Source organism: Oryza sativa, chromosome 10 (genome assembly GCF_034140825.1).
Source record: "Oryza sativa Japonica Group chromosome 10, ASM3414082v1".
In the NCBI taxonomy this organism is placed as follows: Eukaryota; Viridiplantae; Streptophyta; class Magnoliopsida; order Poales; family Poaceae; genus Oryza; species Oryza sativa.
In genome coordinates, this window is record NC_089044.1 from 16,965,844 (window position 1) to 16,992,371 (window position 26,528).

General features: G+C 41.0%; 1 protein-coding gene across 1 annotated transcript; it reads left to right on the forward strand.

The window, feature by feature from the left end:
• Nucleotides 1–19,469: 19,469 nt before the first annotated feature.
• LOC107278252 (putative UPF0481 protein At3g02645) lies at nt 19,470–26,485 on the forward strand. The gene is made up of 2 exons (XM_066304558.1): nt 19,470–19,614; nt 25,158–26,485. The coding sequence occupies exons 1-2, from the start codon at nt 19,470–19,472 to the stop codon at nt 26,483–26,485; spliced, it is 1,473 nt and encodes a 490-aa protein (XP_066160655.1).
• Nucleotides 26,486–26,528: the final 43 nt, after the last annotated feature.

Genomic DNA, 26,528 nt, shown 5'->3' on the forward strand with positions numbered 1-26,528 from the left:
TACTCTAACAACAAACTCGATGCATACACCATCCCCACTATTTACTAGCCAATAGCAAATCAAGATATTGCATGTGGGTTATAAATACTTGTATACATGATGCATGCATCAATGTGTCCATTTACTCCAATGCACAAATAACAAATAGACTTAATGAATGAACACAAATATGTAGATCATTTAGGAATATCTACTACGACTTTAAAATTCCGTAGTGGTGGCGGTGACTTCAACCCTGACAGACACGCGTGATATTATCCGTTGGATCGGGACATTGGACGGTGCTGAGATCCCATCGCACGCGATTCGCTTTTCTGGCTTTCCTCCCCCATGATTTTTCCTCCTCCGCATCGCGCGCGCGGCTCCATCGCGTCGCCGCCGTCTCAGCCGGCCCACGCACGGCTCCGCCGCCTCCATCGGCCCCGCGCCCCCGCGTGCCCCCGCCGGCGCACGCGCGGCTCCATCGCCGCCGATGGCCGCGCAAGCCTGCACCGCGTCCACCACCTCCGTCGGCCCCGCGCACCCGCGCGTCTCCGCCAACTCCCGTGGACCCGCGTGGCTCCGTCGCCTCCGCCGACTCGGTCGCGGCTTCGCCACCTCCGCGCGGGCAAGCCGGCCCCACGGTCGCCTTTGTCGCGAGTCGCCATCTCCGCGTCGATAGAGACCGAAGCGGTTTCCGCCCTCGTGTGGTTCGGTTGCATGCACATGCATTTGATTCCCATCCTGCGAGTGTAAGTGGCATGCACGGGGAAAGTGAAATCATCCCTCGAGGGGATATCCACTCGTTTCATGTATGTCACCTAAATAGGTCATAAAAAAATATGATAAAAATTGGCAACATAGATTAATATGAAATATATCACTTCACAAACATGTAAGTTTAAATTCAACCTGTACAAGTTGTGACAAAAATAACGAATATAGTTATGAATATGCCGTAACTATTTTCAGTTTAATTTGTTATTTTTGTTGCATCTTATATAAGTTGAATTTGGTTTTGCATGTTTGTGGAGTGATATATTTCGTATTAATCTATGTTGTCAATTTTTTTCAATTTTTTTGATAACTATTTATATAACATACAAACACATACAAACAACGGGGGATGTCCCTTCGAGGGATGAAAATCCACGTCCACATGCACGGCGCATGCTGCATGCATGTGCATGACACTGTTCATGATGAAAAAAAAGGGAAGAAGAAGAAGAAGAAGGAGAAAAGGAGACAAGAAAGACAGCACGACTCAATGGATGCGGAAGCGGTTTCGCGTCGTGCGTAATCGCTAAGCGGCCTACGCCGGCCTCGCTGCGTGAAGCCGCCCCCGCGCCTACGGCCAAGACTCCGCGGGCGACACCCTCCGCCGACTCACGCCCAGCGCCGGCCCCGTGTGGCGCGTTTTGCCTCCGGCTTGGCCCCTTCCGTCGAACCACGCCACGGCGCAGAGGCTCACGCCGGCGGACTCCACAGTCCTTCCGCTGGCCCCGCACAGCTCCGCCGGCCACACCGGCCTTAAAGCCAAGTTCCACCGGTCACACGCGGATTCGCGCGGCACCCCCTGCACTCGCCTTCGCGCACTCCGGACGGCGCTGCCTCCGTCGAGCACCGCGGCTTTCACCGCCAGAGGGGTTGGACTGACCTCCATTTCTCGCGGGCTCCGGACAGTGGTACCTCCGTCGAGCACCGCGGCTTTCACCGCTAGAGGGGGTGGACCGGACTCCACATCTCAAGAGCTCAAGACGGCGCCGCCTTTTCAGTGTGGCCTTTGCTGAGCGTGAGGTTATCCGATGCAAAATGCAGGCATAGATCAACACCCTAAGAAGCAGGGGCTGGAAATCATCTGCTCCCCCCGAACCTCGGAGCAGGCAGATGAGGGGGTACTGTTGGGGAATAACCCCATACTTAGAATGTTGTATAAACTAATGTATAAAAGGACTGAAATACCTCTAAAAGGATGTTGTATATATGTAGCTAATTAAGAGCAAAGATGTAATTTCCCGTTCATATGAATAAAAGGAGCCCTCCAAGGACAAGTGAGAGGGATCTTTCCCCCATTCCATCGATTCTCTTTCTTTCCCATTCACTCTTGTGATCCTCACAGGGCTAAGCTTGGGCTTCCTCCCATTGGAGGGATGCTCTAGCCATGCATGTTGGATTTTGTTCTAACACCTACATTGTTACATTGTTCAATATATATAAAGAATATCATTTCACCTTTTTATGCAATATATAAATGATATACTTTATTAAACCCGTTGCAACGCACGGGCACCTAACTAGTAACCTTAAAAAAACTATATGTAGATCAATTTGAAATAGAGGGAGTAAACTCGATTCATACGCACCATTCTTGCTGCTTCCTAGCTACTAGCAAACCAACTCATAAATGTCAGTTGTAGAAGGGTTGTATGTACATATATGCATGCACCAATACCCATTTGTTTCCATGCACAAGTAACTTAGAGAATCTAATCGGACACTTTCTAGAGCATTCACGCGTTAACAAAAAAAAAATATAACCATTAATTTAGGAGATTTATTCTGGTCCACCAAAAAATACCTCGAGGAACCGATACCTCACGGTACAAATAGTTTTCGATCATTGGATCTAATGCCCATCCTGCCCAGCGAGATCCAATGATCGAAAACGATTTAGTATCGTGAGGTACTGGTATCTCGAGGTACTTTTTGTTTGACCGGAGCAAATATCAAATTTTATGGTTCTTAAATAAGTACATAGAGGTGTCAAGATTTTACAATAAAAAGTTTGGTACCTCGAGTTACCTATTTACCGGAGGATGTACTAAATTTTACATAGAAGCTAACTATGGTACTCTCTCCTTCCAAAAATCTGACACATATTTCATTCTTTGGTTTTTCCAAAAATCTAAGTTCTATTTGTAGTCACTACTCCCTCCAGTTCCATATTAATTGACGTTTTGAATAAGGTTGAGGTCAAACTTTTATAACTTAGACTATCAATAACTTTAAAAATATTTAGTTTAAAAGAACTAGAACAGCATATAGATTTGTCTTTTAAAGTGCTATAATAAAAGTAAACATGCATTTATTTATTATATATATTATAATAGAAAAATAAGGTCAAAGATGTATCTTGTAGACCGTGTCATTGTCCAAAACGTCAATTAAAATGAAACCGGAGGGAGTATATGCTAAATTAAATTGCTGATCGAAAATAAAAAGTCATTCTAGTACTTATTGGTTACATGTTTATTGGTTTTGCCACATGGTAAGTGAGTTAATTGTTTCTTGATTTTGATGAAAAAGAAATACGTCTTAGATTTTTGGAATGAGGGAGTCTCATTTAGTACCTTTCAAGAATGGTAAAATCACTCTTAATTTAATATGCTAATATATTACTACCTCCATATTTAAATGTCCGACGCTGTTGACTTTTTTTCAACGTTTGACTATTCGTCTTATTCAAAAATTTTATGTATTTATCATTTATTTTATTGTGGCTTGATTCGTCATCAAATATTCTTTAAGCATGACATAAATATTTTGATATTTACACAAAAATTTTGAATAAAACGAATGGTCAAACGTTGGTCGAAAAGTCAACGGCGTTATACATTAAGATACGGAGGATGACCGTAGATTCTCGTGGGTTTCATAAAGCCCAGAGTGCCGCCCGATCAATCTTGCGTTGCCGTTGGGGCCACCATATAATGTACAGTAATATAATTATGTGCTGAACCAAAGCTTCTTGGGAATGAACGAGTGACACGTCGATCTCAAAGCCAGTACTCCGTCCACTCCCATTTCTACTGTCTGAATAATCTTACATTTGCACGTTTCGATCTCATCATCTCTACGACGACTTTGCACATGACGGTATTGATCAGCAGCCAGAGACCGTGCCCCTTCGCCATCTGAGCAGCGAGCGGCACACAGGCGAATTAGACAGGGGTGATCAGCTCCGATCGATCGCTATTTAATTTTCTGAATCAATATTTGATTCGAACTTATAATTTCTAATTTTATTTTCTTTCATATTGCTACTGATATGCAAGTATGCAATAAAGTCCACTAGGGACTTAACCTACAGCATCATCGATCTGACCATAAAAAATTGAGTGTATTAATTATGTGGATTTGCTTTGACTAATATTTCTCTTGCACTTATCCTGTAAAAAAACAAGTCAGCTCTCTTGCAATTAGGAAGAGTAGTAATATGCCCGTACTAAACGCTACGGTGCAACTCTATTTGTCTTTAATAATTTTTAAAATTTTCATGTTAGCAAAAAAATATTATTATATGAACTGTGCATTTGAACTTTAATTCAATTTATCTCATACATCAAATATATCTCACGTATAGCATAATAATATGATATACCAATTCATACAGATATATAATACATATAATTTGAGGGCTTCACGCCCTTCCCTGTCATAGCGATTTGTGTCCATGCTTTAATATGATTGAAAATCTCCATTTAGTCAGCAATAATGCTCAGGAGTAAAATTATTTACACGGTATGAACCATGTCAGCTATGTTCCAAAAACACCATAATCTACTATAAAATCCATACCATGCAGTAAAATACTATTATTATTTTTATTAGATACAAAATACATTCGATAAAAATTTGTAGAGCAGCAAGCAATAGAAAACGTGATCCTTAGCGCGCCAACAAGGGATGTAACTCCACGTCATATCGTAGTTCTGTTTGGCTATTCATTCATTGCTTACTAAACGTTAAACGTTATCCATGCCCATTTGGAGATCAACAAGCAGCATAAATTCTAACATAGTACTAAATAATTTTATTTACACACTGTCAATCATGCTATGTAAAAGCCAACAAGATGGTAAGATCACCCAAATCCACATCACATACTTCATAGGATCAAACACATATCGCATACAACTCTTTTAATGATGTTTATATAGTCATTTGGAATGAAACCTAGCGACGAAAGGGCTTTCGGCGGCGGGGATCGGTGGAGGGCGAGCCGACGGCGAGGAACAGATCGGCGCGGAAGGCGTCGATAGCGACATGAATCGTGGCGGAGGACGCGGATGCGGCGACGGCGGAGTGGTGGTGGTCGAGGGCAGCAGCGACGGCGATGGCGGTGGCGCCGATTTGGCCAAGGACGGATGCAACGATGACGGAGGGATCGGTGGTGGCACGTGGGAGGGAGAGAAGAGAGATTAGGTTAGATGCGGGAGGCGTGGGTCGGGGTTTAGGCATAGAGGGAAGTGGGGTGAATCTGGAGCGTTGGATTTCATAGAGTTAATCTAGACCGTTGCATGAGGAATGAAACAATGAGTGATGAGTTAAACCATTTGTTGAACTATAGGCTCGTAATATGCCCGTACTAACGCTACGACAAAATTTGGTAATGCATGTGCAAAGCATATCATAAAAAGATAAGTTAAATTAAGAGCGTAAAGCTTTACTGGTAGTGCCGCCAGAAAAGTTTACTTTGCATATGAAATTATTGTCACCAAGTAATAAATAAACATGTATTCAAACAACGTTGTATTAAAATACAAGTGTGTTTGAGGATACAATAATACACATCTCCATCATTGTACATGGTATAAAATAAATGTAAAAAAACCCTCAAAGTTGAAAGAGCACGTAGAAAATGGACAAAAAATCACTCTGATCATCCAATGCTACTGGCAATACAAAATTTATGCGTAAAATTTGTCATTTAAATTAACCTAATCATTACTCTGAGAAAACAAAGCTATTATGTCTAATCCATATCTTGAGTTAAACAAAGCTACGACAGTCCAGCTTGAGGTCAAACGCCACTCCTCCGCCCTTGTCTGCTGCTTCTCTCCCCCATATCCTTCTCTCCGTAACACGCCGGTGAGCAATCTCGAGGCAGAGGCAGCTGCCGTTCCTATGCAGCTGAGACACTAACACAAGCTCGAGATCCTCTTTCTCCTCCTAAGCTGCTAGCGCAGGAGCACCAAATAGCTGCCTCGTATATCTCAGAATCTTCATAATTGGGAAATTATTTTGGGCAAGACAAGAATATGGTAGGCACAACTAAGCAAAACAAGAATTAATTAGAAGGCACTACACAATGTACTTTAAATTTCTTACTGAAAAATATTGTCATAAATATGCTAGAAGCGCTCATTTAAAATTTCCCTACAATGACCATAGAATACCAGGTAATTTTGACAATTTGACCCTTTGCAAAAACTATTTTTACAAATGAACCGCTGCTAAAACTTATTTCAAATCTAACCCTTTTGTTCAACGCCAAATCATGTGGCGCTGAACTTAGACACCTCAGCGCTAAATAGCATGGCGCTGAATGTACGTTGGCACGCTGACTTAGTCTATCATCCGCTGTGGCATGGCATTCAGCGCCAGCTGACGTGGCACTGAGGTGTCTAAGTTCAGCGCCACATGATTTGGCGTTGAGCAAAAAGGTCATTTTTAAAATAAGTTTTGGCAGCGGTTCATTTGTAAAAATAGTTTTTGCAAAGGGTCAAATTGTCAAAATTAATGATAGAATACCTGTCCGAGTTGTATCTCTAGCTACATCAATTGAATCAGACATCAATTAGTGTGATCATACACCAGTCGCTATTCTGTCCTTGCGTTAGATCCTTGACTTCGTGTTATATCAGAAGTAGAGCAATCAAAACAAGCCGATTGAGACATGCAAACCATAATATCGATACTTGTCATACAGAAAATTGCATGCCTATACTTTTATCCTGTCATTCTGCAATGACAAAAAACACAATTGGCAACCAATCAAACTTTGGGACCACCCATCACTGCATAGAAATATATTGTGCATTTGGACTCCCTATCGAACTTTTTCTTAGTTCAGAGAACAGAATGATAATACGCATGCTACAATCTGATTCAAGTGCCCGAAAAAAAAATCTCAGCAAATTTAGTAGCAGAATTCAGTAAATCGATAATGGTCACCTAATTATGTTTGTGCTTGAACTGTCCAAGTGGAAATAAAACAGGGAAATTAACTCACCCATTTGTCAAAATGCCCAACTGAAAACGATAAACTTGAATAGCCAGCTATATCGAAAAGCCAAAAACAGATTATTCATGTTAGCTCAGCAACCAAACCTACGAGATACGAGATTTCAAACATTACTACTAATATTTACCACATTAGCTAGAAAGGCGATAATCTATCATATTTGGATTGATTATGGGAATATTGAACATCTGAATAGAAAATGCAGGATTATGCGATATTACAAATCTACCATATTTGGCTTTTGTTCAGACTGAGACAATATGTGTACGAAAAATACACCTGGCTGAATGTGTTGCTCCAGCCCTCAGGCCCTCGTGGGGCTCATCCTGCAGCAAACACACTTAAATTGTTTGCTACAAGTTTATTACTGACAGCAAAATACAGAGCAAGCAGAGACCAGTAGGTATTTCTTGCAGGGCTGTTTTCACACTCCATGAATCCTACATGTGAAGATAATAGAATAAACAAGCTATGAACCATCAAAGCATCAATTCTAATACCAAATTAAAATGTACATAAGTAAATTTCTTCTGTAGCTGCAGCTATTTGTCCTCAATGGATTAACAAGAACGTAAAGGTGATACTGACCAATTATGTGATAATGCAATGCATGCCTGTGGAGTGATATGTGCACCAATATTCAACTGTATCACTCAATGCTCAGTGTCAGGATTTTTCACGAGCACCTTATATTTATAAAACTACACACAACCTATATGGATGCTTGGTGCTGTTCACAGCAGCAAGCCCACAAGGCCAAGGTCTGAGTGGTCGATACGGCATCATTTAGCTTTTTCACATGCACAGCTGTTAGAGCATCAATCTGTAGCTTCAGGGAACAAATATATAAGATGTAGACATAGTGTAGAAAGCAGAAAATCGGGAACCGTAGGATAACCTTGAAGAGGAACCTGTCAGTCTTGGATGATCTATACTTTTGCTGTAGCACAAAATCTACCATTGCAAAAGATATAGAGAACAAAGATATCATTCTTCTCTCAGATCAATGTGCAAACTAAATTTATAAACACTTTATCATATGGTATCTCAGAGAAAATGTATTCTGCTCCATAAGTTGATTTCAAAATTCAAGCTGATGCTTATATTATCATACTCCGTCTTGAGTTGCACCTCCTTCCTCGGTGCCCACAGATTTACTGGTCCCAGGAACATCTTAAAAAAAGCACCTTCCAAGCCCAAAAACCACATCAAACTATTAGAATATCACAAATCCCACTAAAAATAACAGGTTAGACAGAAACCAAGAACAATCAGGTAATTTCCTACTCTGACAGGATGTATGTTGTACCTGTTTGGAATCGGCCTATGACACCTTGCGCGTGGGTGTTCCGGCAGGGGCACGGAGGAGATCGTCAAGGCGGACGTCGGTGACGATGCCGATGCGGACGGGAGAGATCGGCGCGGGCGGAGCTGATCGGTGAGCTGCCGTCGGTGGCGATGCGGGCAAGAGAGATCAACTCGGGCAGAGCAGATCGGTAAGGGAGTTCCGGCGGAGGCGCGGAGGAGATAGACGATGTGGCCGACATTGTTGACGCCGATGGGAGAGATCGGCGTGGCGGAGCAGACCAGTGAGGGAGGCGACGGAGTTATCGCGACACGGAGGAGATCGGAGGAGGCGAGGCGAGGGCGACGACCCCGGTGTAACGGCGGCGGCGGCAGCGAGTTGAGGCGTGAGAGAGGGAGCGGAGATTGCGGCGGCGGTGGCGAGTTGAGGCGTGTGAGAGGGAACGGAGATGATCGATCGGCGGCGGCTGCCACTCCCAACCACAGGCACGCCTGCACGTACTCCTACGGGTCAAGCGCCGCCTTCCCAGTTCAGGCTTCCCTATTCCGATCAGTGTTTCCACGGCATCAATGGTTGATGTTGTTCATTAAGTCCTATTAATCCGGTTGTAGCCTTTCTTTGATCTTCTTCTTCTCTCCATTGCGAGCCAGCAAAGTGCAAGGGCATAGGGCAGAATCATAGCATAGACAATGGAGGAATGATCTCCATCCAAGACCACAACAAAATAAAAAAAAAACCGGAGATTTCATTCTGCATTGTTCTAATCTCCTAACGATTTTTGTTCGTCGCTTCATCCTGATATAATGCCGCTTCACATAGGGACGCGAACCCTGCTGAGAAGCACCAAGGCAAAGCAGGATCGGACAAGATTATTTTAGTACTATGAACTCCACTTAAAACAATATGTTTTAGGCCTGAAACCAACCTACACTTGGATCAAACAACGGTGTTTATTTGAGTTTAATCTATTTTGATCTGATTTTTTTCTTTGTTTAACTTTAGCCCCAGGAGAGAGACAGGTAACGAGATATTAACATGAACAGCGAAAATAAAGGACAAGCAAAACTACAAGGGATTGGTACGTATGATTCTTAAGTTTCACCTAAATCGAAACAAACACCCCATGTCCATAATGTTTATATACTAATTACCTTACATCTATCCTATGCCATCCTATTATAAGTTTCTCCATATATTATAAAATATATAAGCCACGTTAAGATAACTAAGGTAACAGTACATACTTGGTTTAAAAGTTATATTTGTTAGTTAAATTTAAATTTTTGGACTCATGTTAACTAGGTTTTTCTATGATAAGAATATATTATAGAAGCGAGATATATGATATGTGTATCTTCTTTGTCTTTATTTATTCATAGTAAGTATGAAACAAATTGCGTCAATCTGAACCAATTAGAAGGAAGAGGCTATCCCCATGGTACAAACAAAAATACATTTATTAGCAATAATAGTTTTAAGAATTTATTAAAAATAGGGACTCTAAACATTCAATTAAAACTGGAAAACACCATATGTTTAATTTATTCTTAATTTATAAGACATATATTTTAAACAAACTAAGTCAAACTCCTCTCAAGAGAATAAAAAAAAATATAAATCTTATAGTAGTAAATTAAATATTATATAGTTTAAAGTTAATAAATAATTTGGAAAATTTCAAATAATGCGGATGAAGAAAAATTAAAGAGAAATAATACTTTTGAAGCGTAGAGACCGGGTTAGTCGGTTGATATTTCATCCTTATAAATTTCTCAAATACATTCTACAGTATATGTCCGGGTGAATGCGCGGGCTACTTTTCTAGTTTTGACAAAAAGTAATTAACCATTTGTAAATGCCGATGGAGCAAGCAAAATATTATTCGGCTGCTCTTTAGTCTACCTTCTCGTGCTGTAGACGAGTTCCTCCCAGCTCTACTGGGCCTAAAAGTTGGCCCATCGGTTTTCTGGGCCCTCTTCAGATCAACCATAGATTTCTCTAGAAATAGGAATAAGTTTACTTTGTCTCTCTAAAGCAGTGACAAAAATCGGATTTGTATCCATGAACCACAATACCGGATATCTTGTGCACTAGCCATTAAAACCAGTGCAATTTCACCGACGTGAGTCAAATTGCACTGGTCTTAATATAGTTTTGGGGTGGGTGAGGAGGGTCGAGATATTCGGTATTCTGGTTCAGGGATGCTATCATAATCGGCTACTAGTTAAGGGAATCAAAGTGGACTTATTTCTCTAGAAAAGTTGTGGGCAAGCCCACGCAGTTTGCTATGCCGGCCCGCATAGAGCTCTCTCCTCTCTTCAGTGGAGAAAGTACGGTATCACCCTCTCGCCATCGACCACTGTCAAAACCAGCACTTTTGGGCGCCGCCGCCTGCATCCTTGCATCGTTGACTCGTGGCCGCTCTGTGGTCTCCGTGTGTCAGTGTATGGTTGCTGCCTCTTGCAGGTTCGATTTTTTTGTTGGTACATTGCGGGTTTGATTGGATTGGAGGCAGGAGCAGGGTTCACAATTACAGTGAAATATTTCACGAAATTCAGACTTTCTGGGTAAAACACACGAACCCTCGATTTTTCGGTCAAGTTTTAAAAAAATAAGCTGAATTTTAAATTTTAATAAAAAAATTGGATTTTATAGGTTCATCAACGGATTCTGTGAAATCCAATGGTAATGCCTCATGAGCGGATTTCGATCTGGTCAGGATTGTGAATCCTAAGCAGGGTGCTTTCTCGCAGCAGTCAAAGTTGTCTTGTGCGCTAGTTCCAACTCGAATAGACTCATGATCATCATCTGCTTACTAAGTTTTTAGCCCTACGCTTACAACCAAAATTTAAACATCAAATTTACCTTTAAATTTGATTTTTGAATTATTTTATTGTACGGATTTTACCGTTAGATTATCTTTAGTTGTTTCACTCAGTTGTACTCTCTCTATCCAAATGTCTAAGGATAGTTTCAACCCTTTACCTCAGCTAGTTTCTAGGAGTATTAAATATACCTCCCCATAAGCACAAAGCTAAGATGTTAAGAGAGTTAATAAGGAGAGAGAAAAATATATAAAAAAACTATTTCTCATACAAGAAACTAGTCCTATGTAAGAAAAAAAATAAAAATAAGAGATAGGTGGATGAAAGGAGAGAAAAGATTGGATGATAGTTCATTTTAGGAAACCATACATCATGTATATAGTTTCTAATATATAGTGCCTATATAATATGATAAGTATAAACTATGGTTTCTGAGTTAGGATTGTCCTAGACCTATTTCTTTTGTCACTAAATTAAGGAGTAATTAACTCATCCACACCATGTGACAAAACTAATGAATTATACACATGCAAGCTACTAATAAGTATTAAGATATTTTATGTTTCTGGTCAACAATTTAATTTAGCACATAAAAATGATAAATAAGTCATAGACTTTTGGAAAAATAAAAAAATGGATAAAGGGAGTATTGCTTATTTACCCTGGCTAAAACAAGGGGCAATTGTGTTCTTGCCCTTACTTTGTGATCCAATTGTGATTTTGTCCCTACTTTTTAGGGTTTGTGATTTTGCCCCTGTGTTTTTGAAATGGAGCCGAGTGCCCCTGTCCCGTTAAAACTAGCTAACGGAGTTAGATCGGAGATACAACGACGAGTATACCCCTGTGCAAATATGTGTCCACTTGTGTATTTGCCCTTTTTTGAGTTCAGCTTTGAACTGAACTTTACAAATGTTTCGAACTGAACTTTGCTATACTTGAAATGTATAAAAAATTGACTAGATTTCAGCAATAGCTTGACAAATATCACAAAATTTCAACAGGATTGCAACATGATTTCAGCAATAATTAGACAAGATTTCATTTCACAAAATTTCAACATACTTTCATGGAGATATCACTGAATTTCAACACAATTTCAGCTATAGCAAACATTACAAAGTCCAGTAGCGCCAGCCAACCGCCCTTGCATCTCCTCTAGCACCGTTTGCCCTGCTGCATCTATGCCTCCTCCAGCACCGCCGGCCCCTAACAGCCCCTGCGCCAACCTTCCCCTTCACGCCTTCCCTTCCCCAGCCGTACTCACCCAGTCCTGAGCTCCCCGTCGCGCCGGACCGTGCAGGCCCGCAGTTGCCGACGGGCCTCCTGACCAAGGTCGCGCCTCTTCTTCGCGCTGCCGCTGCACCTCCCTGCGCACCGGCCAATGGTTGTCGCTGTCGCGCTGGCCCGCGGTAGAGCCGCGCGGACCCACGGCTGTTGCCGCGCCTCCTGCGTGCTGGCCAACGGTCGCCGCCGTCGTGCTGGCCCGTGGTTGAGCCGCATCGACCCGCGGTCGCCGCCGCACCTCCTGCATGCCGGCCAGAGGTCGCCGTTGCCGCGCCCACCCTGCTGTTGCGCCGCCACCGCCACTCGCTTGGCCGTGCTGGAGATGGGGAATACACGGCTTCAATCTGATTCACACAACTGCTTAGTGATTTACTCACAGGGGGTATAACAGTCATTCACAAATTACAAAATCATTTTTTTTATTTTGCTTTCCCTTTGCTTATCTAAAAATTCTGGCCCCACCTAACCACCGTCAAAATCAGGGGCAAACGGCTGCTTCACTTTTAAAAAGTAGGGACAAAATCACAAACCCTAAAAAGTAGGGGCAAAATCACAATTGGATTACAAAGCAAGGGCAAGAACACAATTGCCCCCTAAAACAACTATTGCGTGTTAGCGAATTTGCATTTACTGCATGTTAGCAACTTGACCATTTTAGATGCGTCTCGTGATGTACCGACTGTTTATTTGGATTCGTCCGGTATTATCATCTGCTGTTCTGATGACGCAAGGGAAATATTTATGCCGTGGACTGGGCCATCTTACGTCGTGAAAAGAAAATTTTTGGATGTCACATTGGATAAAAGAAAATTTTTGGATGTCAAATTGAATATTTGATCGGATATTGGAAAAGGTTTTTGGACATGAATAAAAAATTAATTTCATAACTCGTCTGAAACCTCGAGACAAATCTTCGAATATTTTTAGCCTAATTAAGCCATCGTTCGCACATGTGTGTTTCTATAGCACTTATAGATAATCATGAAATAATTAGGCTCAAAAAATTCGTCATACGATTTCCATGCAAACAATGCAATTAATTTTTATTTTTATCTATATTTAATATTTTATATATATATCTACGATTCGATATGATATTTTTAGAAAAAAAGTTTTGGAAACTAAACCAGTCCTACGCTCGAACGCTGTGCCGATGGACACAAGTCACAGACCCGTCTAGGATTTCGTGTGCGGCGCATGTGACCACAAAAATAATCCTGAAAACTACGGTGGGATGGTCCCAATATAATGAAAACTCAGAAGAATAAAAAGCAACGAAGAGGGGTACCAACACCCTTACCGTATTCCCTCCGTCTCAGAAAAAACTGAATTCGTGGGTTTTTTTTCTAACGTTTGACCGTCCGTCTTATATAAATTCTTTTATGATTAGTATTTTTATTATTGTTAGATGATAAAACATGAATAATACTTTATGCATGATTTGTCTTTTTAAATTTTTTCATATTTTTTTAAATAAGACGAACGGTCAAATATTAGACACGGAAAGACAGGAATTAAGTATTTTTTTTTTGACGGAGGGAGTACTCACGAAGTATTATTGTGTAAGTAACGTGTCAATTGGCACATGTGGTGGCCTGAACTGCACGAGGCCCTGTAAGATTCCCACCGCCGGAACGGAGTAGTGTTGATCAAGGGTGTGCCTGGTTTGTGGTGAAGATAGTATAGGATATGATCACTTATATTTACAGGATATGGTCATTTATAGAGATCTAGTTTTTTTTTGGCTGAATAGTTAAAAATGTATAGACTAAAAAATAATATATTAATTAATAATAAAATATATTAATTATCATTAATATAGCTATAATTTATACTAATTAATAGAAAAATAGATTAATTATATATAATCAACTCTAATTTTGTCAAGTTAATTACTAATTAATAACAAAATATATTAATTATTGCTAATCATTCACTAATTAATATAAGATTAGCAAAGGTAGATATCCTCATCCGGTTAATTTGGCCGGATAAACTCATCAAACATTTTCGTGAAATATTCTCTCTTGGCCGCCCTATATATCACCCCTTGCTCACCGATCAAACACACTCGAAAACTAGCCATCAGTAACCTTGCAATAAGTCAACGGTAGCCCCAGTCCAAATGACAAATAGCAGAAGCTGAGAGTGGGATGACTTTTACTAGTACCAAATGTTGGAATCATTTTTTTGTTGGAGTATCTTTAGGGTGGTGTTTATTGTGGTCTTTATTTGGTAGTATTTTATTCAATATACCCTATAAATGATTTTAACGACTATTTTTTATGATTTCCACTATTGATTCAGTAGTAGAAAAAATATTATACTCTTCGAATTGAATAGTTTAGGTGGTAGTATAATCAAATAGATATAGTATACATATTAGATTAGAGAAAATAATAAAGGGTCTAGCTGGATTGACTTGTATTATCAGTATGTAGACCATTGTAAAATACTCCCTCTATTCTTTTGTCGTTAGTTCACGATCAAACATTTGTGGAAAGAGGTTGTATGTGAGAAAAGAATAACACATGCAGTTTATTTATACTACCTCCGTATTTTAATGTATGACGCTGTTGACTTTTTAATCAACGTTTGACCATTCGTCTTATTCAAAAAAATTATGTTATTATCATTTATTTTATCGTGACTTGATTTATCATCAGAAGTTCTTTAACCATGATACAAAAATTTTTATATTTACACAAAAATTTTGAATAAGACGAATGGTCAAACATTAATTAAAAAGTCAACGGCGTCATACATACGCTCACATGACGTCCTGAATTTTTCCTTTTTCAAGACGGATCCTGATTGTTACGCATGGCTGTTACGCAAGTGGCAAGTTATTTAGCAACACATGATGTTTTGCTCTGTTCTCAAAATAATAAGCTGCCAGTAACATACAAATTTTTATCTTAAAAGACGGCAAAAGCTTTGCCATGTATGTATTATTAATGGAGAAAAAGTAATACATAGCCAAAGTATTTACAGGAAATGTCTAAAAGAACCACGCCTGCAAAATGAAAAAAGACGTGTTACTAAGGAACATATCCCAAACAAGAAAACTCTCGGAGCCTCGACACACCCACTTTTAACGAAGTCATAGTTTCCTTTTTGATTTTGGCTATAATGGTGGCTGGAGTTGTGGTGATATGGTGAAAAATCTTCGCATTGCGCTCACACCAAAGTTCCCATGAAATAAGAATGGTCATCGACTTAAGTGGCTTCTTTGGGGGCATGCGGATAGAGTTTTTGCTGCTACTAGTCTTCGAAGAACACACGGTCTCACCAATCTTATACGAAGATCTAGACCTGTCCATTGCTGGATTTCCACCCATATGCTCTATGATAGTCTGCACTTAACCATGAGGTTGAGAGCCGTTTCCTGCATTGCGCGCGCGGCACAACAGGTAGATTTGTTGGTTTGGTCAACCTTTTCTCTAAAGTCTATTTGCTGTCCAAACTTGGTTTTGTAGTACAAACCACATGAAGAATTTACATTTCGATGGTGCCCAACACTTCCAGATTATTTGGGTGCAAGTCAAGCCGATTGCGGCGCATAAATTATAGCCATGTATTCCCTGCTAGGCATGAGCTTCTAGGTAATGGTGTCATGCTGCGAGTTGAGCGTTTGAAGTTGCCATATTCAAATACAGAGATTGATAAATTATCGTAGACGTTCCGTATACCGTAAATTCAAGTGTTCTCTGAAAAGCCTGGACCGAATCCATTCTTTTCTTTAGAGGCTTGGGCCAAAAAGATTGCGAGGGCCACGAGCTAATTAGATCCACCGAAGTCGAAGAACTCTTAATCCACCGAGTTCTTTTGGTCTTTTTCACAATTTACCTTGCATTTCTGCCCGAAATATTGTCACCTTCTGCTCAAAGGAACTTGCGCCTGATCTTATATATCGATACATTTGATTGCAATTTGTGTATTTTAATATTATGCCATCCGGCCGCTTGAGCGCGGTTAGGTGGTAAGACCAAGTCGTCAACTCAGTCAAGTAAATATATGCATTTGTACTTTTGTCGAGAACTCAGATTAGAACTGTATAAGTTTAATTGCCACATTACAAAATATTAATCTTCCTGTAAGATGTTGCTAGGACGAGACAAATCATGTGATATCGATCTTACACTAGCTATCTCTTGCCCATATAAAAATTAATGAGGGATTGAGGGCAGAAGGCATCTGCCGTCTACTATAGTATTATCAACTTTTTTTTTTGACGGAATAGTATTATCAACTTCGTCAAAAACTAATCTCATACCCACAGGCACCTACATATCCTATATATTGACTAGTACTATTTCCTCTATGACCGAATCCATCTACCACTGAAGTCGTTATCAGATCTTTGAAAAAAAAAAGGGTGAAACTTCACTTCACTAGTTGATGCTGCTGCCTAGGTCCTCGGTAATATAATTTATAGTGTACTAAATCAAAGAAAGATGGTGACTTAAATATTTACATGGGATAAGATCAATCACCTTATCCTCTATCTCTTTCCTACACTGGTACAGAAATGCTTTTTAGTCCCGGTTCGTAACCCCCCTGTAGTCCCGGTTAGAAATCAATCTGGAACTAAATATCGCTATCTTTAGTCCCGATTTAAATAACCGGGACTAAAAATCAATCTTTAGTCCCGGTTGGTAACAGTTGGTGTTACCAACTGGGACTAAAGAGAGGGTTGTAGCAGTGAGATGATCCCCTTTTTCTTTTTTTTTTCTTTTTTATTTTCTCCCAAAACAAGTGGGATACATATTCCAAATCAAACCCCCAATACACAAATCAAAGTAACATCTCAAATCTACATCACAAATCAAAGTTACTTATACACACAAATAAATACATCACAAATCAAATACATCACAATATCCTAAGAAATTACTCAAATACATCACAGATCCAAATAATGAATCACAAATTTGTAACTTCTCAGTCAAATACATCTCAGTGAATCATCACAAATTAAAAAAAAAGAATGCCGCTGCCGCCGCTGGTCGCCACGAACTACGGGCGCGGCCCCACCGGCCGCCGGTCGCCGGGCGCGGCCCCGCCGCCCGCCGCAGTGCGCGGCCCCGCCGTCGGCCGGCCCGCCGGATGGGAAGGGGAGGCCGGCCGGGAAGGGGAGGAGGAAGGGGAGAGAAGGGGGAGGAGAGGAGGAAGGGGAGGAGTTAGAGAGGAGAAGAGGAAGGGGAGGAGTTGGAGAGTTAGAGAGGATAGATCTGAGGAGAGGGGGTGAGATTCGATCTGTTAAGTTGTAACTGTGGAGGAGAGGATAAGGGATAGGGATTATATACTACGTGTTTAATTTTAGTCACGGTTGGTACTACCAACCGGGACTAAAGATCAAGATGGTATTATCAACCGGGACTAAAGATCATCTTGATCTTTAGTCCCGGTTAGTAGTACCAACCGTGACTAAAGTGGTGATCTTTAGTCCCGGTTATTGACACCAACCGGGACTAAAGATCCTCGGCCCCCTGACATACATCTGACAGGGGATGAATCGGGACTAAAGATCAAAATTTTTATAACCGGGACTAAAAACAATCTTTACTCCCGGTTCTATTTGGATCCGGGACTATTGTGGATTTTGCCGGACTGACCAAAGATGGTTTCTCCACCAGTGCTAATTCACAAGTTAACCCGATGAGCCAAGCGCACTGAGCCCACCCCATGCTATACGATCTAAAGATCCTATACTCCAGCTGTATGTGCATTAGATCTATATCGGTGTGCGCATATCAACGTAAAAATAGCCAATGGCGCGTACGAAGGAATGATCAACCCCTATTAGGGTTTTCTGGTGCTCGTTATATAGGTGCAGAAACAACCGGTTGAATATGGGGTAAGGTAGATCTTATAATCTAAGTACCTATCATCTATTTACATGGGATGAGATCCATCACCTTATCCTCTACCTCTTTCTTAATTCACAAGTTAACTGGATGGGTCTAGGGCACTCAGCCCACCCCATACTATACGATCCAAAGACTATGTCGTGAGTATTTGGGGACTGTGTCCCCCACAGTCCTGTTGGGTAAGTATGCAGTAGAAACCACTAAGTGGAAACTATGAATGAATAGAAGTTCTAAAAGTTGTTTTTTTTAAAAAAAAGAAAATCTCACATACACGGAAGATATCGTACCATCATGCAACATTTTAAAATCGAACTCAACTTTGTGTTGATGAGATATCAATAAATAGGAGAAGAAAAGGCAAACTAAGATTACTGTTGTCTTTGTTTGTCAATTCCATTTCTCATAGATGATGTTGATTCTGATTTTATGACTAGCTATCTAAATTAAATTGCATTCCCTATATGTGTGAGGTTTTTTTTATTATTTCCTTTAAATTTTACATAGCGGCTTTATGATTTCCACTTAGACAGCGATGGCTGGTGAACTTATTCTAGCCTACAAAATAAGACATTGCCATTAGTGTATGATTAATTATGGATAAACTACTATGAATATTTAAAAAGATTTATTTAATTATTTTAAATAAACGTTTATACATAAAATTTTTTGCACGAAATGCTTCATTTAGTAGTTTGGAAATCGTGCGCTGGGCAATACTCCATGCTTCCTCTTCATCCACCTCCGACTACTATGGTGTGCTAGTGCAACAGGGCTATGGGCAACCTCCTTCCTACTCCACCGGCTAGCACCATCCCCCGTCTCCATGCGTCGCTTTCCATCCGTGTATTGTGCAGCTCATCGTGTAGTCTCACACACTACTATAGAAAACACCTTTGGTGTCGGTTGGGAACCGGCCATAGGTGCCTGATTTCCCAACCAGCAACTAGTAGGTGGCACCGATGACTTCGGTTACAGGTGTCGGTTGTAGAACCGATACATGTAATAATACATAGGTACTTGTTTTAGCCAAGAACCGGCACCCAGTAGGAAAACGAGGCAAAAAAAAAATGCTCGGCTCGGCTTGATTCCAGTCGAGCAGAGCAGAGGTTCTAATCAAACTCAAACAAAATAAACCAAATCAAATGAGCTCAAAATCAACCTTGAAGTTGGCGTGGATGCTGCCGACCTTGGCAGTGGCGAGGAGGTTGGCGGGGAAGAAGGTGATGAAGGATGGTGGAGCTGACGAGGCCATGCTGGCCGGCGACGAAGACCTTGGCCGTGGGGAGCCAACTGTCTTCCCTCCTGCTAGATCTAGCAGAGGTGAGGGAGCTACCACCACCACTGTCGGGTAGGGAGCTCGCCGCCTCCCCTCCTGCCGGATCTGGCGAAGGAGAGGGTGTCGCCGCCGTAGCCGTTGCCTGGATCCGGCATGGAAGAGAGTGCAAGATGGGAGAGAGATGGACTGAATAAGAAGAGGGTAAGATAATGACGACTCTTCTCCCCCGCTCCTCGTGCTCGGCTCGGCTCCATCGGAAAGTATCCCTTTTTTATTTTATAAAACCGGCACTTTTATTTCAAGTATAGATGCTGGTTCTCTGATAGGAGCCATAGATGCTGGTTCCTATTAAAAATCGGCACCTATCTCTTCGTTAAGGTGTCGGTTCTATCGGATAGTGTCCCGCGGGTGCGCATGTGGGTGGGAAAAGCACTATAGGTATTGATTTTAGCTATTTTGGTACGACTTTTTTTTTTGTGCATTTCTATATTAGTGTCAGGCCCACTGGATCTGCCACGCCGAACTCGAGACAATGGATCTGGGGCCACCGAGATTGTGAGGGGAGGAGGCTAGAGCAAGGGACTACCCAGGTGAAGCGTGGTCGAGGTTGCGACCTTGGGAACTGTTGTTCAACCTCTAAGGGGAGTGGTGTGCATGGATATTGACCTCGATGGACGATGACAGTTGCGACCTTGTTTTCTCAATGTTGCAGTTGGGGTTTCTTTTGATGTTTCACGTAATGACTTTTTAGGTTGTAACCAGTACTTGCTCAATGTTGCAACTGTTTAAATTGAACATTTTTCATCGAGCGATGAAACATCCATCCAAAATAATTTTTTGGAACATTTTTCACCGAATGAGATGAAAAATTGACAAGTATTGAAACACCGTATGATGTTTTGCATCCCATCGATCGGACCTCTGGGCCGAGTCATACTATGTACAATTATATATTATTGATACCTAAATAAGAAAATGACTCGGACATGTCCCCTGGTTTGTTGCTCTTGCTCCGCCTGCAATGCTTTGCGCAAAAACTAATCAGCGAGGGGAGAGGCCTCTCAATATTGTCTTATTGCGCGACACTGCTTAGATTCGTTCGATCACGCACGCCGCGTCATAGCATGCGTCATAGCGGTTTGATCGTCACACGCATGCCCTTTTTTTTCTATTAGACATGCATGTCTTTTTCCTCTTCTTATAAAGTTTTGTCTTAAATTACTTATCCGATCTACAATCCGATTAGACCATTATGTTCGTTACAATTAAATCATCACAACAAGATCTTCCATGATTATATTATGACGAAAAAATATTTATATTTGTAAATTACTTTATTATATACGTAAGTTACTTTTATCATATATTTCAATTACTTTTAGATTTGATTAAATTACTTCTTACACATTCATAATGATTTGAGTTGATTATTTTTATTATTGTTTTTAGTCAATTCTATAATTTATGAACTTCAAATTTAATTTTTAGATAGACCAAATTTTTCTCCCTACAACGAATTTAATTATAATGTTGCAACAATTTACTTCCATTTGTGCTAAGATACTTTTATGATTTGTGTAAATTACTTCTAGAATTTATTGAATTTACTTTCATAAATATATTTACTTGAAAATCTTCTCTAAACTTTGCTTGTGAATTTACTCCACATAGTTTCTTATTTCAACTAAGTCATAATGTAATTACTTTTCATGCTATAGAGAGTTACTTCTATTGCATAGCTAAGTTACTTCTATAATTTAAATAAATTACTTTTAAATTAATAAAATATTTTAAATATATTCAACATGGATCTTATTTTGTCACATATTTTGAGCAGAGAATAATGATGCAAATAGATATTAAAAATAATATGTTATTTAAAAGATATAAGTCATTAAAGAGGTTAAAAACGAAATATACCATTGTATTTTTTTAAGCTAAAGAGATATTTATACGTGTAAAAAGCGGTCGCTGATTTAATAAACCAGCGACCGGCCGCTCCCTAGTAGCGTCCAATGCTTTGTAGGATCAATGCGCTTGGCTCGAGTTGTCGATCCAACTTCGGATAGTAAGCCGATCGGACTTATATATGCTAGTTTCAGCATATGATGCTAATTAACAACATCGGGGGGATTCGAAGAAAAGGAAGCTTTGGACGGATACTCTAGATGAATTATAGGAAGATTGAGGGAACTGAGAGTTAACCTGCTGCCATAGTCTAGTTTCATTTTGCTTTATTTGATTAATTTCGTCGTAAATTCTCAGTTTGCTACTCTGTTTGGACCAAATTACAACTTCTAGTAGTGTTTAAATTTTGTTTCGAAATATAGCTTTTCTTAAATTGAAAGTGATGTTTATCTTTGGTGATTATAAGCTAGCTATTTCAAAATATTCCTCATCATCACAACCCTCACCCAGCTCCCACCAATCAGCCTCATCGGTTGGCCTGATAATTAAACCAAAACCATTAATTATTTGGTTAATTTTAAGATATTTTCAACGTAGTTTGTTTTTCAGCATTGGCTTTTAAGGTGTTAACAACCCATATATAAAAATTTTACATGTAAATTATTTTTTATTTTCTAATAAATCAAAATAACTGATCGGGAAATATGGTAGACCCCTTCATTACATGTACAAGTACAGCCTTATGCACGTGGCTTTGATATATAGTATGATCCGAACAAGTATATTCTCTGGCCACACTCTGCCACTAGGCATGTCTGTCGCGTTCTAATTTAAGCAGATTCGCATGCAACTCTCTGGCCATTAGTATATATACTTAATTATATGTATAGATATTAGTATTAGTCTTGTACATACATATGGGCGTATGGCCAGTACTTTGAATTGGCATTTGTTGGGGTAAGTCGATGATCGAACCACCTTATAAAAAGTGGATGTCTGGCTGCGCACAAGCATGTAATGTAATCACAGCTCAGCTGCATTGCGCTCGTGAAGCGAGCCTATACGTACGTAATTCCTTCCTTCTTCCCTTTGAATGGCGCAACGCAACGACCACCAAGCTGCTGCGGCTAGCTGCAGCCGACCGGCCGGCGGTGGATCGGCCAGGTCGTCGACGCCGCCGTCGTACGCCACGAATGGCGCCACACCGGCTGCAGGAGCGATGGACATCGAGGCGCCGAACAGCGAGGTGGCGGCCGGCGGGAGGCGGCCAGCTGCTGATCATTGGCGCTCCGCGATGGACGCGCTGATCTGCAATTGCCTGCGCCCACCGCCGCAACCCTCTCCGGCAGGTAATACTTCGATCTCAGCACCAAGGGATTTTAGAGCAAGTTTACATATAGCTAACTATTGTATATATATTAGCTCAGACTAAAACAACATATGAAATTGGAACGATATGACAAAAATGTTAGAAGTTTATGTGTGTAGAAAAGTTTTAATGTGATGGAAAAGTTGGAAGTTTGAAGAAAAAGTTTGGAACTAAACAATGGCATACTATATAATATAGATTAATTATAAGGTTGACTCTATTTTTTCTGAACTCTGTTTTTCTCTCACACTATGAATTTAATGTAATTGTTTTACATCAAGTGGATAACTAACTCTTGCGTGAGAGCCAACATTTCTTATCTTTCTCTCTCTTTCACATAATAAGTTTATAGTTGGCTTATAGTTTAGCTACCATATGTATGCACGCTCTTATGCACTGGCAAGGCCCAGAAGATGAGCCCGGACAAATTTAACTTATTATGTTAAGTATTCGCTAGGAAAAATTAGATTTTCAGTTCTTATATTAACATTAAATTGAATTCCAGGGATTGGCTATATTATGATTCCTTTATTTTTTTTATTGAAACCAATCACAATTTTTACATTACAAAAAAAATATATACATCCACACGGTAAATTTAATACCTACGCTTCAAATTTTCTTCTACACACTGCAAAGGAGAATTAAGATAAAAATAATTAATTACCTTTTAAGAAAAGAGATACAGATAGAAACATACTTACATATGAGAGAGAGATATAGAGGGTACCTGTCACATGGGAAAAAGACACTGAAATAAAAAAAAAAGAAAACAGCAATGGATGTAAAATCCCAACCCCCATATATACAACGGAAGAAGTACATAACATCCTATAGATATTACTAGGGAACATCATATAGGTGCCGGTTCAAGAACATGCACCTATAAGGTTCCAAGAATAAAAAAAAAGCCGGTCCGATGCATCCCTGCGTCACCCCCAAAATCAATCCCCAACCAAGAACAACAGACTCATAATAATTACATCTCACGTAATTAACATCCAAGAATAATGTCGCCGCCCTTGAGATCGATTAACAACAGAGAATCATCATCGTCCAAGAACATTTAAGAACAAAACTCATAAAAAACATACATAGATTAACAATAGACGGGTACATAGGAGAGAGGGCCGCTGTTGTAGTTGCTCATCATAGTCGTCTGCCCACCACCATCGAGGCCAGATCTAGCCACCCTCAAGCTCATGTTGGCCTTATCTGGTAGCCCTCAAGCTCATGGTGGTTAGATCTTGCCATCCTCAAGCTCATGGCGGACGACTGGCCCATGGAAAAGTTGAAGCTGGCTGACCAGCAGGGAACTCCATGCTATGAGGAGGGTGTTGGTGTTCAAATCTGGTGAAGGCAGATGGCGTCCGCCCATTCACCACAGTTGATGCCCAGTCGAGGTTGCTGCTTGCCAACTGGGGAGAGAGGAGGCGGTGGCCACGCGCTGCTCACTAGCTAGGTAGAGAGGAGGCGACAGTTGCAGGTGGTTGGCTAGGGAGAGAGGTGTCGGCAGCAAAGATGCTCACTGGGGAGAGAAGTGAGAAATGTCTTGCGGGAGAGAGGCGGAAGTGAAGAGAGTATAAGGAAGGAGACGAAGACATGAAGGACAAGATCGAGTAGTGAGAATATAAAACAATGGCGTGCTCGTTACAGTTCTCGGCTTCCCTCAGCTCCAAACTAAGCGGTGCTGGTTTATTAAAAAAACCGTTACAAATATTTATCTATACTGGTTTTCCAATAAAGCAACACCTATGAGAAGATATAAGTGTTGATTTTAAGCAAACCGACACATATGAAGTCAGTCCTTATATGGTGTTTTGTAGTGATAGGTTCCACACCCACGTCACAAATGGTATGAGGACTCTAATAGTTGCATTGAGTTCTTGCAAAACGAGTCATTAACATGCGATGTTTATGAGTACAAACTAGTTGATATCCCGCACTTTGTTGCAGGATATGTTAATAAATGTATGTTATACATTATGAAAACAATACATGTATATGTTTAAATAGTCTAAAAATAATGTAGAGATAATGATTTGATATTGCTTGCATATTGAGTTCTAAATGCAATAAAATTATAAATGGTATGTCATGTTTACATGATATTTAAAATACTCTAGTTAATAATTGCTAGTATATGATAATGTGGCAAATTTGCATGTGATTTAAAATACTGCAGATAATTGCTAGTGAGTGATAATATGACACATTTGTCAACTATATATATAGTATAGATTAAATTGCAGAATATTTTAAGTTGTTACAATCTTTGTTACATGCCCGAAAAATGCAACCGACATGCAGATACAAGTGACAACGAGATACAAGTGACGCCGGTAAAAGTGACCATTTGTTCTGAAGGAGGCGATAACTACAGATGCCGTCTTTTCGGTGTCCCCGAGCATATCAGCAGAACAGACAGAGCAGAGCACGAGCCGAGCTACATTTCCATCGGACCCTATCACTGTCGTAGAGAGGGGCTGCATGTCAGGTCGAACCAGTGGAAAAGGGATTGCAAGAAACATGTGATTGACCGCTTGGAATCTCCAAAAGGGGAGGCTAGCTTACTTGAAGCGATGAAGGAGATTGAAGGTGAAGTGAGGAAGTACTACGATGAAATAATCTCGTCCCATGTCCTCCACGAAAGCGGCATAACTTTCCGTGAAATGATGGTGAATGACGGATGCTTCCTACTAATCACCCTACAAGGTTTGCAAGTGCCAGGCACAGATGGGATCGTGTGGGATAACCAGTTGTGGTGGCATGACATCTTCCTCTACGGAAACCAGCTCCCCTTCGTTGTTTTGAGGAAAATCTACCAGCAGCTTAACCTCCCGGCCGATATTGAAAACGGCCAAGAAGACTGTCCCCTAGGGAGGATCAGCAAGGTCATCGAGTCTGGGCTGACAAGCTACACCAATAGGACGGTGAGCAACCCAGGCAACGCCGACCATATCCTGCACCTGTGCCACGAGCTGCTCAAGCCAACTAGCTCGGCGGAAATGCCGCCGCCGCCGGCCAGCGATAACCAGCAGGTGCGTGTGTGGCGCCGGGCAACGGAGTACAGCGAGCTGCTGGTGGAGTTCAAGAAGAGAGAATTCGGCAGCGAGCCCGGCGACGCGCAGTGCATCTCGGACGTTAGGATCGTCGGCCGTGTGGTGGAGATACCCAAGCTGGAGCTGCAGCCGGAGACGTGGAGGCTGCTCCGGAACCTGATGCTGCTGGAGGAGACGAACAAGCAGCTCGGCGGCCATGTCACCGCTTACTGCACCTTCATATCGCAGCTGGCCTCCACCCCCGCGGACGTCGGCCTGCTCACGAAGAAGGGCATCCTCGTGCACTTGGAGAATAGCGACGAGATGGCCGCCAAGAAGCTAAGCATGCTGTGCGAGCAGATCGATTATGCTACGGAGGACTACCTGATCAAGTCAGTGTGGTACAAGCTGGATAGCCACTGCAGCAGCAGGTGGTGGCTTTGGCGGGCGAAGCTGCGCCGCTACAGGGACTGGAATAACCCGCTCGTTTGGCTGGGCGTCCTTGCTGCCTTCGTCTTGTTCCTGTGCGCCATATTACAAGCAGCCTACAGCATGTTAGCCTATTACAAGCAGGGTTCACAATCTCGGAGTACTTAATTTTGCCAAAAATTTCTGGGTTTACGATTTAAATTAGTCAGTT

Bases quoted from the DNA above. Each gene is read 5' to 3' on its own strand.
- LOC107278252 (XM_066304558.1), top strand. From the start codon at position 19,470: ATGCTGCCGACCTTGGCAGTGGCGAGGAGGTTGGCGGGGAAGAAGGTG. The intron at 19,615-25,157 runs GTGAGGGAGCTA...ACCGACATGCAG, and splicing joins TCCTGCTAGATCTAGCAGAG to ATACAAGTGACAACGAGATA.